The 17,500-nt window shown below is 44.2% G+C and overlaps 1 protein-coding gene across 2 annotated transcripts in view; it reads left to right on the plus strand.

The window, feature by feature from the left end:
* Positions 1–17,500, plus strand: part of LOC112238841 (receptor-type tyrosine-protein phosphatase mu-like) — a 503,654-nt gene that overhangs the window by 474,012 nt on the left and 12,142 nt on the right. For both annotated transcript variants that reach the window (XM_042308178.1, XM_042308179.1), the window contains 3 exons: positions 2,177–2,326; positions 4,748–4,921; positions 5,819–5,950. In XM_042308178.1, coding sequence (XP_042164112.1) covers positions 2,177–2,326; positions 4,748–4,921; positions 5,819–5,950 — 456 coding nt within the window. The remainder of the gene's footprint in view (positions 1–2,176; positions 2,327–4,747; positions 4,922–5,818; positions 5,951–17,500) is intronic.

Here is a 17,500-nt window from a genome sequence, read left to right on the forward strand (position 1 = left end):
CACATTGATCTGGTACTGGTTCTCCCTGTATATAGCTCCACATTGATCTGGTACTCCCTGTATATAGCTCCACATTGATCTGGTGCTCCCTGTATATAGCTCCACAATGATCTGGTACTGGTACTCCCTGTATATAGCTCCACATTGATCTGGTACTCCCTGTATATAGCTCCACATTGATCTGGTACTCCCTGTATATAGCTCCACATTGATCTGGTACTTCCTGTATATAGCTCCACATTGATCTGGTACCCCTGTATATAGCTCCACATTGATCTGGTACTCCTGTATATAGCTCCACATTGATCTGGTACTCCCTGTATATAGCTCCACATTGATCTGGTACTGGTACTCCCTGTATATAGCTCCACATTTATCTGGTACTCCCTGTATATAGCTCCACATTGATCTGGTACTGGTACTCCCTGTACGTAGCTCCACATTGATCTGGTACTCCCTGTATATAGCTCCACATTGATCTGGTACTGGTATTCCCTGTATATAGCTCCACATTGATCTGGTACTGGTATTCCCTGTATATAGCTCCACATTGATCTGGTACTGGTATTCCCTGTATATAGCTCCACATTGATCTGGTACTGGTATTCCCTGTATATAGCTCCACATTGATCTGGTACTCCCTGTATATAGCTCCACATTGATCTGGTACTGGTATTCCTTGTATATAGCTCCACATTGATCTGGTACTGGTACTCCCTGTATATAGCTCCACATTGATCTGGTACTGGTACTCCCTGTATATAGCTCCACATTGATCTGGTACTGGTACTCCCTGTATATAGCTCCACATTGATCTGGTACTGGTACTCCCTGTATATAGCTCCACATTGATCTGGTACTGGTATTCCCTGTATATAGCTCCACATTGATCTGGTACTGGTACTCCCTGTATATAGCTCCACATTGATCTGGTACTGGTACTCCCTGTATATAGCTCCACATTGATCTGGTACTCCCTGTATATAGCTCCACATTGATCTGGTACTGGTACTCCTGTATATAGCTCCACATTGATCTGGTACTGGTATTCCTTGTATATAGCTCCACATTGATCTGGTACTGGTACTCCCTGTATATAGCTCCACATTGATCTGGTACTGGTACTCCCTGTATATAGCTCCACATTGATCTGGTACTCCCTGTATATAGCTCCACATTGATCTGGTACTGGTACTCCCTGTATATAGCTCCACATTGATCTGGTACTGGTACTCCCTGTATATAGCTCCACATTGATCTGGTACTGGTACTCCCTGTATATAGCTCCACATTGATCTGGTACTGGTACTCCCTGTATATAGCTCCACATTGATCTGGTACTCCCTGTATATAGCTCCACATTGATCTGGTACTGGTACTCCCTGTATATAGCTCCACATTGATCTGGTACTGGTACTCCCTGTATATAGCTCCACATTGATCTGGTACTGGTACTCCCTGTATATAGCTCCACATTGATCTGGTACTGGTACTCCCTGTATATAGCTCCACATTGATCTGGTACTGGTACTCCCTGTAGCTCAACACTTGTTTATTTTATTCCTTGTGTTACTATTTTCTTTTGTATTAGAATTTAATTGACTCTTCGTCGTTAGTTAAAGGCTCGTAAGCGATGTACCCCTCTAAGCTGCGTGCGTAGCTGGTGCATGGTGTTTCCTCCGACACATTGGTGCGGCTGGCTTCTGGGTTAAGTGGGAAAGTTGCTCGTAAGCATTTTACTGAAAAGTCTACACCTGTTATGTGCGGCGCATGTGACAAATATACTAAAATATTCTATAGGATATGTTGCTGGTAAATGTTGATGTCATAGATGAAACACAGCAACAACCCGTCAGGGAATTATGAGGCCTTTTGTTGAACCAGACACAACATACAGTAAAAAACAGTCAATCAGGGAAGATAAACCAGATGAGGACTGCTGAACTGTATTTGACACCCCCTTCAACACCTCTGTGTGTGTTCTAGTTGTGTGTGTGTGTGTGTGTGTGTGTGTGTGTGTGTGTGTGTCATCTTTGATTCCCCTTCCATCACTTCTGTTATCTTATATTATTTTGTTACTGATTTAGCCTCGTTTTAGTTCTTGTCTGTAGTCACCACATAAAACGCATCAACTATTTCTGACCTTTTCATAAAATATTGATCTTTATTTCCCCAGGAGCAGTATGTCTTTATCCACGACGCCATCTTGGAGGCGTGTCTTTGTGGTGACACCACCATCCCAGCCAATCAGCTTCGCTCGGTCTACTATGACATGAACCGATTGGACCCCCAGACCAACTCCTCCCAGATTAAAGAGGAGTTCAGGGTGAGTTTCTCGTCCGTAGGGGTCCTTCCTCATTCAGGGTGAGTTTCTCGTCCGTAGGGGTCCTTCCTTATTCAGGGTGAGTTTCTCGTCCGTAGGGTCCTTCCTCATTCAGGGTGAGTTTCTCGTCCGTAGGGGTCCTTCCTCATTCAGGGTGAGTTTCTCGTCCGTAGGGGTCCTTCCTCATTCAGTGTGAGTTTCTCGTCCGTAGGGGTCCTTCCTCATTCAGGGTGAGTTTCTCGTCCGTAGGGGTCCTTCCTCATTCAGGGTGAGTTTCTCGTCCGTAGGGGTCCTTCCTCATTCAGGGTGAGTTTCTCGTCCGTAGGGGTCCTTCCTCATTCAGGGTGAGTTTCTCGTCCGTAGGGGTCCTTCCTCATTCAGGGTGAGTTTCTCGTCCGTAGGGGTCCTTCCTCATTCAGGGTGAGTTTCTCGTCCGTAGGGGTCCTTCCTCATTCAGGGTGAGGAGTAGACAGACATATTTTACAGAAGAAAACCCCATCTGCAAAAAGAAAACAAATACTGATAATGTAGGTAAGGGCTTTCCAATCAGTGGCTCTTTCCCAACAAACATGGAGGACTGTTGAACCATCCCTTTTAGAAACAGCTCGGTGGCTATTGGACCATCCTTTAAAGACCATGTGACCCTCTAACCCCTAGTATCTCTGTCTCTCTCTCCAGACTTTTAACATGGTGACTCCTACGTTGCATGTGGAGGACTGTAGATTCGTCCCACTGTAACGCATTGTAACCCACTGTAACCTACTGTAACCCACTGTATTTCCCTGTAACCCACTGTAACCTACTGTAACCCACTGTATTTCCCTGTAACCCACTGTATTTCCCTGTAACCCACTGTAACCTACTGTAACCCACTGTATTTCCCTGTAACCCACTGTAACCTACTGTAACCCACTGTATTGCCCTGTAACCCACTGTAACCTACTGTAACCCACTGTATTGCCCTGTAACCCACTGTAACCCACTGTATTGCCCTGTAACCCACTGTAACCTACTGTATTGCCCTGTAACCCACTGTAACCTACTGTAACCCACTGTAACATACTGTAACCCACTGTAACCCACTGTATTGCCCTGTAACCCACTGTAACCCACTGTATTGCCCTGTAACCCACTGTAACCCACTGTATTGCCCTGTAACCCACTGTAACCAACTGTAACCCACTGTATTGCCTGTAACCCACTGTAACCTACTGTATTGCCCTGTAACCCACTGTAACCCACTGTAACCCACTGTAACCCACTGTAACATACTGTAACCCACTGTAACCCACTGTATTGCCCTGTAACCCACTGTAACCCACTGTATTGCCCTGTAACCACTGTAACCTACTGTAACCCACTGTAACCCACTGTATTGCCCTGTAACCTACTGTAACCCACTGTAACCACTGTAACCCACTGTACTGTGCCCTGTAACCCACTGTAACCCACTGTATTGCCCTGTAACTGTAACCCACTGTAACCCACTGTAACCCACTGTAACCCACTGTAACATACTGTAACAGACTGTAACATACTGTAACCCACAGTAACCCACTGTATCGCCCTGTAACCCACTGTAGCCCACTGTATGCCCTGTAACCCACTGTATTGCCCTGTAACCCACTGTAACCCACTGTATCTGTAACCCACTGTAACCCACTGTAACCCACTGTATTGCCCTGTAACCCACTGTAACCCACTGTAACCCACTGTAACATACTGCCCTGTAACCCACTGTAACCTACTGTAACCCACTGTAACCCACTGTATTGCCCTGTAACCTACTGTAACCCACTGTAACCCACTGTATCGCCCTGTAACCCCTGTAACCCACTGTATTGCCCTGTAACCCACTGTAACCTACTGTAACCCACTGTAACCCACTGTATTGCCCTGTAACCCACTGTAACCCACTGTAACCCCTGTAACCCACTGTATTGCCCTGTAACCCACTGTAACATACTGTAACCCACTGTAACCCACTGTAACCCACTGTATTGCCCTGTAACCCACTGTAACCCACTGTATTGCCCTGTAACCCACTGTAACCCACTGTAACACACTGTATTGCCCTGTAACCCACTGTATTGCCCTGTAACCCACTGTAACCTACTGTAACCCACTGTAACATACTGTAAACCCACTGTAACACACTGTAACCCACTGTATCACCCTGTAACCCACTGTAACCCACTGTAACATACTGTAACCCACTGTAACATAATGTAACCCACTGTAACATACTGTAACCCACTGTAACCCACTGTATTGCCCTGTAACCCACTGTAACCCACTGTATCGCCCTTTAAAACACTGTAACCCTCTGTAACCCACTGTATCACTCTGTAACCCACTGTATCACTCTGTAACCCACTGTATCACCCTGTAACCCACTGTAACCTCTACGGTCTCTCTCTCCAGACTCTGAACATGGTGACTCCTACGTTGCGGGTGGAGGACTGTAGTATCGCCCTGCTCCCCAGGAACCACGAGAAGAACCGCTGTATGGATGTTCTTCCTCCTGACCGCTGTCTGCCCTTCCTCATCACCATCGACGGAGAGAGCTCCAACTACATCAACGCTGCTCTTATGGACGTATGTCACACACACACACACACACTGCATACACACACTGCATACACACACACACACACACACACACACACACACACACACACACACACACACACACACTGCATACACACACACACACACACACACGCACACACACACACACTGCAATGCTGCACTCATGGACGTAAGGACTGAACTCTCAGTAGTCTGTTCTCAGATCTGTTTGTGCTGTGTTGCCATGACCATAGGAATTATCAAGACAACATACAATCAGATCTGGGTCCAGGCTATCCTCTCTATATCTAGAAAAGGAGAAAAACCTGTAGTCAATGGAAATAGTAATTAGGAGTTTAATTCAAATCTCCCCCTCCCTCCCCATACCTCTTTCTCTCTCTCTCCCCCTCCCCCTCCCTCTCCCTCTTCCTCCCTTCCTCTTCCTCCCTTCCTCTTCCTCCCTCTCCCTCCCTCTCCCTCCCTCCATCCCTCCCTGCCTCCCTCCCTCCCCCCCCTCCCTCCCTCCCTACCTCCCCCACTCCCTACCCCTCCCTCTCTCCCCCCCTCCCCCTCCCTCCCCCCTCCCCCCCTCCCCTCCCTACCTCTCTCCCCCCCCACTCCCTACCCCCTCCCTCTCTCCCCCCCCTCCCTCCCTCCCCCTCCCCCTCCCGGTCTCTCTCCCTCCCTACCCTCCCTCCCTCCCCCTCCCCCCCCTCCCCTAACCCTCTCTCTCCCTCCCTAACCCTCCCCCCCTCCATCCCTCCCTGCCTCTCTCCCGCTCCCTCCCCCTCCCTCCCTCCCCCTCCTCTCCTCTCCTCCCCTCCCTACCACCACCCCCACTCCCTACCCCTCCCTCTCTCCCCCTCCCCCTCCCTACCCCTCCCCCCCCCCCCCTCCCGGCCTCTCTCTCCCTCCCTCATGTAGAGTTATAAGCAGCCGTCAGCGTTCATCGTGACCCAGCATCCTCTACCCAACACAGTGAAGGATTTCTGGAGGCTGGTGTTGGACTACCACTGCACCTCCATAGTGATGCTCAATGACGTCGACCCAGCACAGGTACACACACACACACACACACACACACACACACAGACACACACACACAGACACAAACACACACTAACGCACAGACACACACACATACACACAATTCTATGGGAGTTAGTATATTGTCTGAAATGGACTGTGAAATAGACAGCATCTGAAGTAGTTTTTTTTCCGTGAATAGGACCTTGTATATAAGACTCCAGCTAAGAGAAAAATTAAAGAATAGCTTTGTGTGTCTACAAAAGGCCAAGAACACACACAAGGACTCATAACTTCCGACACACACACACCACAAGGACAGAGACATTCAGTCTCTTGTTAAGTTATGGCTTGGCGTGCCTCAAGCAACCCACCTCGACAACATCCGGTGAAATTGCAGATCGCCAAATGTCAGATTTCAGAAATCGTAATATTAAACTTTCATGAAAATACAAGTGTCATACATAATTTAAAAGATAAGCTTCTTGTTAATCCAGCTGCATTGTCAGATTTCAAAAAGGCTTTACGGCGAAAGCACACCGTGCGATTATCTGAGGACAGCGCCCCGCATGAAAACATTATCCAGCCAAGCAGATGCCACGAAAGTCAGAAATAGCGATAAACTAAATCCCTTACCTTTGAAGCTCTTCATCTGGTTGCAATCACAGGGGTCCCAGCTACATAACAAATGGTCCTTTTGTTCAATAAAGTCCTTCTTTATACCCCATAAAAGTATGTTTGTTTGGCGCTCTTCATTCATTAATCCACCGGTTTCACCTCATTCAAAATGCATACACAATGAATCCCAAATGTTACCAATAAACTTGGTCCAAACATGTCAAACAACGTTCCTAATCAATCCTCAGGTACCCTAATATGTAAATAAATCATACATTTTAAGATGGAAAATAGTATATTCAATACAGGAGATAAATAACCCTCACCGGAGCTCGGCACAATCATTTTCTAGCCAAACAGATGCATCACGAAAGTCAGAAATAGCTATAAAATAAATCTCTTACCTTTGAAGATCTTCATCTTTTTGCAATCCCAAATGTCCCAGTTACACAATGAATGGTCGTTTTGTTCGATAAAGTCCTTCTTTATATCCCAAAATGTCAGTTTATTTGGCGCGTTTGATTCAGAAATGCACTTGTTCCAGCTCGCCCAACCTACAAAGGAATATTAGAAGTAACTTGTAAACTTGGTCCAAACATTTCAAACAACGTTTGTAATCCAACCTCAGATATTCTAATATGTAAATAATCGATCAAATTTAAGACGGAATAAACTGTTTCCAATACCGGAGGAAAAACAACGATAATTCTTCATTTTTCAAAAAAAAACATTGAACAATTTCTAAAGACTGTTGACATCTAGTGGAAGCCATAGGAACTGCAATCTGGGTCCTAAAAATGTGTGTTTCCCATAGAAAAGCATTGGAAAATCAAATGACGTCAATTTCTTTCCGCCCTGGATGCATATTTTAGCTTCTGGGCCTGAGTAACAGGCCGTTTACTTTGAGCTCCTCAGTCAAACTTCTGAATACTGCCCCCTATCCCTAAAATGTTTTATTAGAGAAAGATATCAGGCACCAGAGATAGATGTGGAGTGAGGTAGGACATGGCAAGAGAAGGAGCACGTGTAGAATACAGTAGAGCTACAGTGGAGTAGATATAATAGACAGCTACAGTGCCATGAAAAGTATTCACCCAACCGCCCCCTTGGCGTTTTTCCTATTTTGTTGTTTAACAAACTGTAATTTACGTTTATTTTTATTTGGATTTCATGTAATGGACATATGCAAAAAAGTCTGAATTGGTGAAGTGAAATGAAAAAAAAAAACTTGTTTCAAAAAATTCAAAAACATAAAAAAGGGAAAAGTGGTGCGTATTCACCCCTATGAAGACCCTAAATAAGATATGGTGCAACCAATTACATTCAGAAGTCACATAATTAATCAAATCCACCTGTGTGCAATCTAAGTGTCACATGATCTGTCCCATGATCTCAGTATATATGCACCTGTTCTGAAAGGCCCCAGAGTCTGCAACACCACTGAGCAAGGGGCATCACCAAGCAAGCAGCACCATGAAGACCAAGGAGCTCTCCAAACAGGTCCTGGGTTGGATTATTAAAAAATATCCGAAACTTTGAACATTCCACAGAGCACCATTACATCCAATATTAAAAAATTGAAAGAAAATGACACCACAACAAACATGCCAAGAGAGCGCCGCCATCAAAACTCACAGACCAGGAAAGGAGGGCATTAATCAGAGGCAACCAAAAGACCAAAGATAACCCTGAAAGTGCTGCAAAGCTCCACAGCAGAGATTGGAGTATCTGTCCATAGGACCACTTTAAGCCATGCACTCCACAGAGCTGGGCTTTACGGCAGAGTGGCCAGAAAAAGCTGTTACTTAAAGAAAGAAATAAGCAAACACGTTTGGTGTTCGCCAAAGGGTAACATTTGGAAGAAGGTACTCTGGTCAGATGAGACTAAAATTGAGCATATTGGACATCAAGGAAAATTTTATGTCTGGTGCAAACCCAACACCTCTCATCACCCCGAGAATACCATCCCCACAGTGAAGCAGGGTGATTTGAGACTAGGACTGAGGTTCACCTTCCAGCTGGACAGTGACCCTAAGCATACTGCTAAAGCAACACTTGTGTGGTTCAAAGGAAACATTTAAATGTCTTCAAATGGCCTAGTCAAAGCCCAGACCTCAATCCAATTGAGAATCTGTGGTATGACTTAAAGATTGCTCTACACAAGTGGAACCCATCCAACTTGAAGGAGTTGGAGCAGTTTTGCCTTGAAGAATGGGCAAAAATCCCAGTGGCTAGATGTGCCAAGCTTAGAGAGACATACTCGAAGAGATTTGCAGCTATAATTGCTGCAAAAGGTGGCTCTACAAACTATTGACTTTGGGAGGGGTGAATAGTTTCGCACGCTCAAGTTTTCTGTTTTTTGTTTGTTTCACAAGAAAAAATATTTTGCATCTTCAAAGTGGTAGGTATGTTGTGTAAATCAAATGATACAAACCCCCAAAAAATCTATTTTAATTCCAGGTTGTAAGGAAACAAATTCGGAAAAATGCCAAAGGGGGTGAATACTTTCGCAAGCCACTGTAGATAGATAGATAGATAGATAGATAGATATGATAGATTAGATAGATTAGATAGGTTAGGATAGCTTTGGTATATAAATCAAATCAAATCAAATTTTATTTGTCACATACACATGGTTAGCAGATGTTAATGCGAGTGTAGCGAAATGCTTGTGCTTCTAGTTCCGACAATGCAGTAATAACGAGCAAGTAATCTAACTAACAATTCCAAAAAAACTACTGTCATACACAGTGTAAGGGGATAAAGAATATGTACATAAGGATATATGAATGAGTGATGGTACAGAGCAGCATAGGCAAGATACAGTAGATGATATCGAGTACAGTATATACATATGAGATAAGTATGTAAACCAAGTGGCATAGTTAAAGTGGCTAGTGATACATGTATTACATAAGGATGCAGTCGATGATATAGAGTACAGTATCAACGTATGCATATGAGATGAACAATGTAGGGTAAGTAACATTATATAAGGTAGCATTGTTTAAAGTGGCTAGTGATATATTTACATCATTTCCCATGATTAAAGTGGCTGGAGTAGAGTCAGTGTCATTGACAGTGTGTTGGCAGTAGCCACTCAATGTTAGTGGTGGCTGTTTAACAGTCTGATGGCCTTGAGATAGAAGCTGTTTTTCAGTCTCTCGGTCCCAGCTTTGATGCACCTGTACTGACCTCGCCTTCTGGATGGCAGCGGGGTGAACAGGCAGTGGCTCGGGTGGTTGATGTCCTTGATGATCTTTATTGCCTTCCTGTAGCATCGGGTGGTGTAGGTGTCCTGGAGGGCAGGTAGTTTGCCCCGGTGATGCGTTGTGCAGACCGCACTACCCTCTGGAGAGCCTTATGGTTGAGGGCGGTGCAGTTGCCATACCAGGCGGTGATACAGCCCGCCAGGATGCTCTCGATTGTGCATCTGTAGAAGTTTGTGAGTGCTTTTGGTGACAAGCCGAATTTCTTCAGCCTCCTGAGGTTGAAGAGGCGCTGCTGCGCCTTCCTCACGATGCTGTCTGTGTGAGTGGACCAATTCAGTTTGTCTGTGATGTGTATGCCGAGGAACTTAAAACTTGCTACCCTCTCCACTACTGTTCCATCGATGTGGATGGGGGTGTTCCCTCTGCTGTTTCCTGAAGTCCACAATCATCTCCTTAGTTTTGTTGACGTTGAGTGTGAGGTTATTTTCCTGACACCACACTCCGAGGGCCCTCACCTCCTCCCTGTAGTCCGTCTCGTCGTTGTTGGTAATCAAGCCTACCACTGTTGTGTCGTCCGCAAACTTGATGATTGAGTTGGAGGCGTGCATGGCCACGCAGTCGTGGGTGAACAGGGAGTACAGGAGAGGGCTCAGAACGCACCCTTGTGGGGCCCCAGTGTTGAGGATCAGCGGGGAGGAGATGTTGTTGCCTACCCTCACCACCTGGGGGCGGCCCGTCAGGAAGTCCAGTACCCAGTTGCACAGGGCGGGGTCGAGACCCAGGGTCTCGAGCTTGATGACGAGCTTGGAGGGTACTATGGTGTTGAATGCCGAGCTGTAGTCGATGAACAGCATTCTCACATAGGTATTCCTCTTGTCCAGATGGGTTAGGGCAGTGTGCAGTGTGGTTGAGATTGCATCGTCTGTGGACCTATTTGGGCGGTAAGCAAATTGGAGTGGGTCAAGGGTGTCAGGTAGGGTGGAGGTGATATGGTCCTTGACTAGTCTCTCAAAGCACTTCATGATGACGGATGTGAGTGCTACGGGGCGGTAGTCGTTTAGCTCAGTTACCTTAGCTTTCTTGGGAACAGGAACAATGGTGGCCCTCTTGAAGCATGTGGGAACAGCAGACTGGTATAGGGATTGATTGAATATGTCCGTAAACACACCGGCCAGCTGGTCTGCGCATGCTCTGAGGGCGCGGCTGGGGATGCCGTCTGGGCCTGCAGCCTTGCGAGGGTTAACACGTTTAAATGTCTTACTCACTTCGGCTGCAGTGAAGGAGAGACCGCATGTTTCCGTTGCAGGCCGTGTCAGTGGCACTGTATTGTCCTCAAAGCGGGCAAAAAGTTATTTAGTCTGCCTGGGAGCAAGACATCCTGGTCCGTGACTGGGCTGGGTTTCTTCCTGTAGTCCGTGATTGACTGTAGACCCTGCCACATACCTCTTGTGTCTGAGCCGTTGAATTGAGATTCTACTTTGTCTCTGTACTGGCGCTTAGCTTGTTTGATAGCCTTGCGGAGGGAATAGCTGCACTGTTTGTATTCAGCCATGTTACCAGACACCTTGCCCTGATTAAAAGCAGTGGTTCGTGCCTTCAGTTTCACACGAATGCTGCCATCAATCCACGGTTTCTGGTTAGGGAATGTTTTAATCGTTGCTATGGGAACGACATCTTCAACGCACGTTCTAATGAACTCGCACACCGTATCAGCGTATTCGTCAATGTTGTTGTCTGACGCAATACGAAACATCTCCCAGTCCACGTGATGGAAGCAGTCTTGGAGTGTGGAGTCAGCTTGGTCGGACCAGCGTTGGACAGACCTCAGCGTGGGAGCTTCTTGTTTTAGTTTCTGTCTGTAGGCAGGGATCAACAAAATGGAGTCGTGGTCAGCTTTTCCGAAAGGGGGCGGGGCAGGGCCTTATATGCGTCGCGGAAGTTAGAGTAACAATGATCCAGGGTCTTTCCACCCCTGGTTGCGCAATCGATATGCTGATAAAATTTAGGGAGTCTTGTTTTCAGATTAGCCTTGTTAAAATCCCCAGCTACAATGAATGCAGCCTCCGGATAAATCGTTTCCAGTTTGCAGAGAGTTAAATAAAGTTTGTTCAGAGCCATCGATGTGTCTGCTTGGGGGATATATACGGCTGTGATTATAATCGAAGAGAATTCTCTTGGTAGATAATGCGGTCTACATTTGATTGTGAGGAATTCTAAATCAGGTGAACAGAAGGATTTGAGTTCCTGTATGTTTCTTTCATCACACCATGTCACGTTGGCCATAAGACATACGCCCCCGCCCCTCTTCTTACCAGAAAGATGTTTGTTTCTGTCGGCGCGATGCGTGGAGAAACCCGCAGGCTGCACCGCTTCGGATTGCGTCTCTCCAGTTAGCCATGTTTCCGTGAAGCAGAGAACGTTACAGTCTCTGATGTCCCTCTGGAATGCTACCCTTGCTCGGATTTCATCAACCTTGTTGTCAATAGACTGGACATTGGCAAGAAGAATGCTAGGGAGTGGTGCACGATGTGCCCGTCTCCGGAGTCTGACCAGAAGACCGCTTCGTTTCCCTCTTTTTCTGAGTCGTTTTTTTTTTTGGTCGCTGCATGTGATCCACTCGGTTACACTGGTTGTAAGGCAGGACACAGGATCCGCGTCGCGAAAAACGTATTCTTGGTCGTACTGATGGTGAGTTGACGCTGATCTTATATTCAGTAGTTCTTGTCGGCTGTATGTAAAGAAACCTAAGATGACCTGGGGTACTAGTGTAAGAAATAACACGTAAAAAAACAAAAAACTGCATAGTTTCCTAGGAACGCGAAGCGAGGCGGCCATCTCTGTCGGCGCCGGAAGTTAATAGGACAGGATACAGTGCATTCAGAAAGTATTCAGACCCCTAGCCCTGCTCCAGAGCACTCATGACCTCAGACCGGTGCGAAAGTTCACCTTCCAACTGGACAATGACCCTAAGCACACAGCCTGGCTTCAGGACATTCAGAGCGCTCTGGAGCAGGTTTTCATCAAAGATCTCTCTGAACTTTGCTCCGTTCATCTTTCCCTCGATCCTGAGAAGTCTCCCAGTCCCTGCCGCTGAAAAGCATCCCCACAGCATGATGCTGCCTCCACCATGCTTCACCGTAGTGATGGTGCCAGGTTTCCTCCAGACGTGATGCTTGGCATTCATGCCAAAAAGTTCAATGTTGGTTTCCAGGTGTGCTGTCATGTGTCCTTTACTGAGGAGTGGCTTCCGTATGGCCACTCTACCATAAAGGCCTGATTGGTGGAGTGCTGAAAAGATAGCTGTCCTTCTAGAAGGTTCTCCCATCTCCACAGAGGAACTCTGGAGCTCAGTCAGAGTGACTATCGAATTCTTGGTCACCTCCCTGACTAAGGCCCTGTCATTACGGGTATTGGGTGTAGATTGATGCGGGTGGAAATTCATTCCATTTTAAAATAATTACATAACAAAATGTGGAAAAGGGGGTCTGAGTACTTTCCGAATGCACTATAGATAGGATATATAGATAGGATATATAAGATAGGAAAGGATAGGATATATAGGATAGCACTATAGATAGGATATATAGATAGGATATATAAGATAGGACAGGATAGGATATATAGGATAGCACTATAGATAGGATATATAGATAGGATATATAAGATAGGACAGGATAGGATATATAGGATAGCACTAGGATAGGATATATAGATAGGATATATAAGATAGGACAGGATAGGATATATAGGATAGCACTAGGATAGGATATATAGATAGGATATATAGGATAGCACTATAGATAGGATATATAGATAGGATATATAAGATAGGACAGGATAGGATATATAGGATAGCACTAGGATAGGATATATAGATAGGATATATAGGATAGGACAGGATAGGTTATATAGATAGGATATATAGGATAGCACTAGGATAGGATATATAGATAGGACAGGATAGGATATAAAGGATAGCACTAGGATAGGATATATAGATAGGATATATAGGATAGGACAGGATATGATATATAGGATAGCACTAGGATAGGATATATAGATAGGATGTATAAGATAGGACAGGATAGGATATATAGGATAGCACTAGGATAGGATATATAAGATGGGACAGGATAGGATATATAGGATAGCACTAGGATAGGATATATAGATAGGATATATAAGATAGGACAGGATAGGATATATAGGATAGCACTAGGATAGGATATATAGATAGGATATATAAGATAGGACAGGATAGGATATATAGATAGGATATATAGGATAGCACTAGGATAGGATATATAGATAGGATATATAAGATAGGACAGGATAGGATATATAGGATAGCACTAGGATAGGATATATAGATAGGATATATAAGATAGGACAGGATAGGATATATAGGATAGCACTAGGATAGGATATATAGATAGGACAGGATATGATATATAGGATAGCACTAGGATAGGATATATAGATAGGATGTATAAGATAGGACAGGATAGGATATATAGGATAGCACTAGGATAGGATATATAAGATGGGACAGGATAGGATATATAGGATAGCACTAGGATAGGATATATAGATAGGATATATAAGATAGGACAGGATAGGATATATAGGATAGCACTAGGATAGGATATATAGATAGGGTATATAAGATAGGACAGGATAGGATATATAGATAGGATATATAGGATAGCACTAGGATAGGATATATAGATAGGATATATAAGATAGGACAGGATAGGATATATAGGATAGCACTAGGATAGGATATATAGATAGGATATATAAGATAGGACAGGATAGGATATATAGGATAGCACTAGGATAGGATATATAGATAGGATATATAAGATAGGACAGGATAGGATATATAGGATAGCACTAGGATAGGACATATAGATAGGATATATAAGATAGGATAGATATGACAGGACAGGATAGGATATATAGGATAGCACTATAGATAGGATATATAAGATAGGACAGGATAGGATATATATATAGGATATATATGATAGGACAGGATAGGATATATAGGATAGCACCAGGATAGGACATATAGGATAGCACTAGGATAGGATATATAGATATGATAGATATGATAGGACAGGATAGGATATATAGGATAGCACTAGGATAGGATATATATAAGATAGCACTAGGATAGGATACATAGATAGGATAGGATATATAAGATAGGACAGGATAGGATATATAGGATAGCACTAGGATAGGATATATAGGATAGCACTTGGATAGGATATATAGATAGGACAGGATAGGATATATAGGATAGCACAAGGATAGGATATATAGATAGGATATATAGGATAGACAGATAGTTTAGGAAATGATAGATAGGATAGGATATATAGATAGGATATATAGATAGGACAGGATAGGATATATAGGATAGCACTAGGATAGGATATATAGATAGGATATATAGGATAGACAGATAGTTTAGGAAATGATAGATGGGATAGGATATATAGATAGGATATATGGATGCGACAGGATAGGATATAAAGGATAGCACTAGGATAGGATATATAGATAGGATAGATATGATATACAGATAGTTTAGGAAATGATAGATAGGATAGGATATATATGATAGATGGGATAGATTAGATAGGATATATAGATAGGATAGGATATAGGATAGATAGGATTGGATAGGCAGAGGAGATAGGATAGATGGTCAATAATGATAAAGAATTCAAAAAAGAGTTATAGTTGGATCTCTGTACATCCTCAGCATCAGTCAGAAAGATGGGACATGGTTATCGATGGGACAGGGTTATAGATGCGACAGGGTAATAAAAGGGACAGGTATATAGACGGGACAGGGATTTAGATGGGACAGGGTTATAGATGGGACAGGTATATAGATTTGCAAATATTTATATATATATTTATTTATTTGCAAATAAATTCATTAAAATCCTACAATGTGATTTTCTGGATTTATTTTTCTCATTTTGTCTGTCATAGTTGAAGTGTACCTATGATGAACATTACAGGCCTCTCTCATCTTTTTAAGTGGGAGAACTTGCACAATTGGTGGCTGACTAAATACTTTTTTGCCCCACTGTATATAGAGGGGACAGGGTTATAGATGGGACAGGGTTATAGATGGGACAGAAATATAGATGGGACAGGTATATAGATGGGATAGAGTTATAGATTGGACAGGGTTATAGATAGGACAGGGTTATAGATGGGACAGGGTTATAGATGTCGGTTGGGCGATCTATCTTTGGATGCTCTCTCCGGGAGCTCCAGGCCCCAGGCCCTGTCATCACACCCAAGGATCAAAAGCCTCTGGCTGGGCTGCTCTCGCCGCTCTCTCCCCTCTCTCCCTGTGTGACTGACTGACTAGCTGACTGGCTGACACACAGACACACACGCTGGCTGGCAGGGCCTTTCATTCAATATTCTCACTGTAGCTCAGGTGGAGCGATGGGGTGGGGTGGGGGGGGCTGAGGGATGAAGGGGGAGATTAGAGAGTTACTTTTTCTCCATCAGCATCTTTGTTTTTCAGTGGTTGAATTTGTCAAATTCTGATTGGCTCTCAGAGGAGGCAGAGATAGGAGGTTTCTGATTGGCTCTCAGAGGGGGCTGAGATAGGAGGTTTCTGATTGGCTCTCAGAGGGGCTGAGATAGGAGGTTTCTGATTGGCTCTCAGAGGGGGCAGAGATAGGAGGTTTCTGATTGGCTCTCAGAGGGGGCTGAGATAGGAGGTTTTCTTCCACCTGTATTTCTGCAATCTCTTTGTGTGTGTGTGTGTGTGTGTGTGTGTGTGTGTGTGTGTGTGTGTGTGTGTGTGTGTGTGTGTGTGTGTGTGTGTGTGTGTGTATGTGTGTGTGTGTGTGTGTGTGTGTGTGTGTGTGTGTGTATGTGTGTGTATGTGTGTGTGTGTGTGTGTGTGTGTGTGTATGTGTGTCTGTGTGTGTATGTGTGTGTGTGTGTGTGTGTGTGTGTGTGTGTGTGTGTGTGTGTGTGTGTGATTCACTCCATTTCTCTTCGTAAACTATTCTGCTGTGTGTGCATGTTGTCTAAGTAATATGCTGTACAGTATACAGGGTCATGTTGTCTAAGTGATAAACCATACAGTATACAGGGTCATGTTGTCTAAGTGATAAACCATACAGTATACAGGGTCATGTTGTCTAAGTGATAAACCATACAGTATACAGGGTCATGTTGTCTAAGTGATAAACCATACAGTATACAGGTTCATGTTGTCTAACTGATACACCGTACAGTATACATGGTCATGTTGTCTAAGTGATAAACCATACAGTATACAGGGTCATGTTGTCTAAGTGATAAACCATACAGTATACAGGGTCATGTTGTCTGTAATATACTGTACATTATACAGGGTCATGTTGTCTAAGTGATAAACCATACAGTATACAGGGTCATGTTGTCTAAGTGATACACCGTACAGTATACAGGGTCATGTTGTCTAAGTGATAAACCATACAGTATACAGGGTCATGTTGTCTAAGTGATAAACCATACAGTATACAGGGTCATGTTGTCTAAGTGATACACCGTACAGTATACAGGGTCATGTTGTCTAAGTGATAAACCATACAGTATACAGGGTCATGTTGTCTATGTGATAAACCATACAGTATACAGGTTCATGTTGTCTAACTGATACACCGTACAGTATACAGGGTCATGTTGTCTAAGTGATAAACCATACAGTATACAGGGT

Source organism: Oncorhynchus tshawytscha, linkage group LG28 (genome assembly GCF_018296145.1).
Source record: "Oncorhynchus tshawytscha isolate Ot180627B linkage group LG28, Otsh_v2.0, whole genome shotgun sequence".
NCBI lineage: Eukaryota > Metazoa > Chordata > Actinopteri > Salmoniformes > Salmonidae > Oncorhynchus > Oncorhynchus tshawytscha.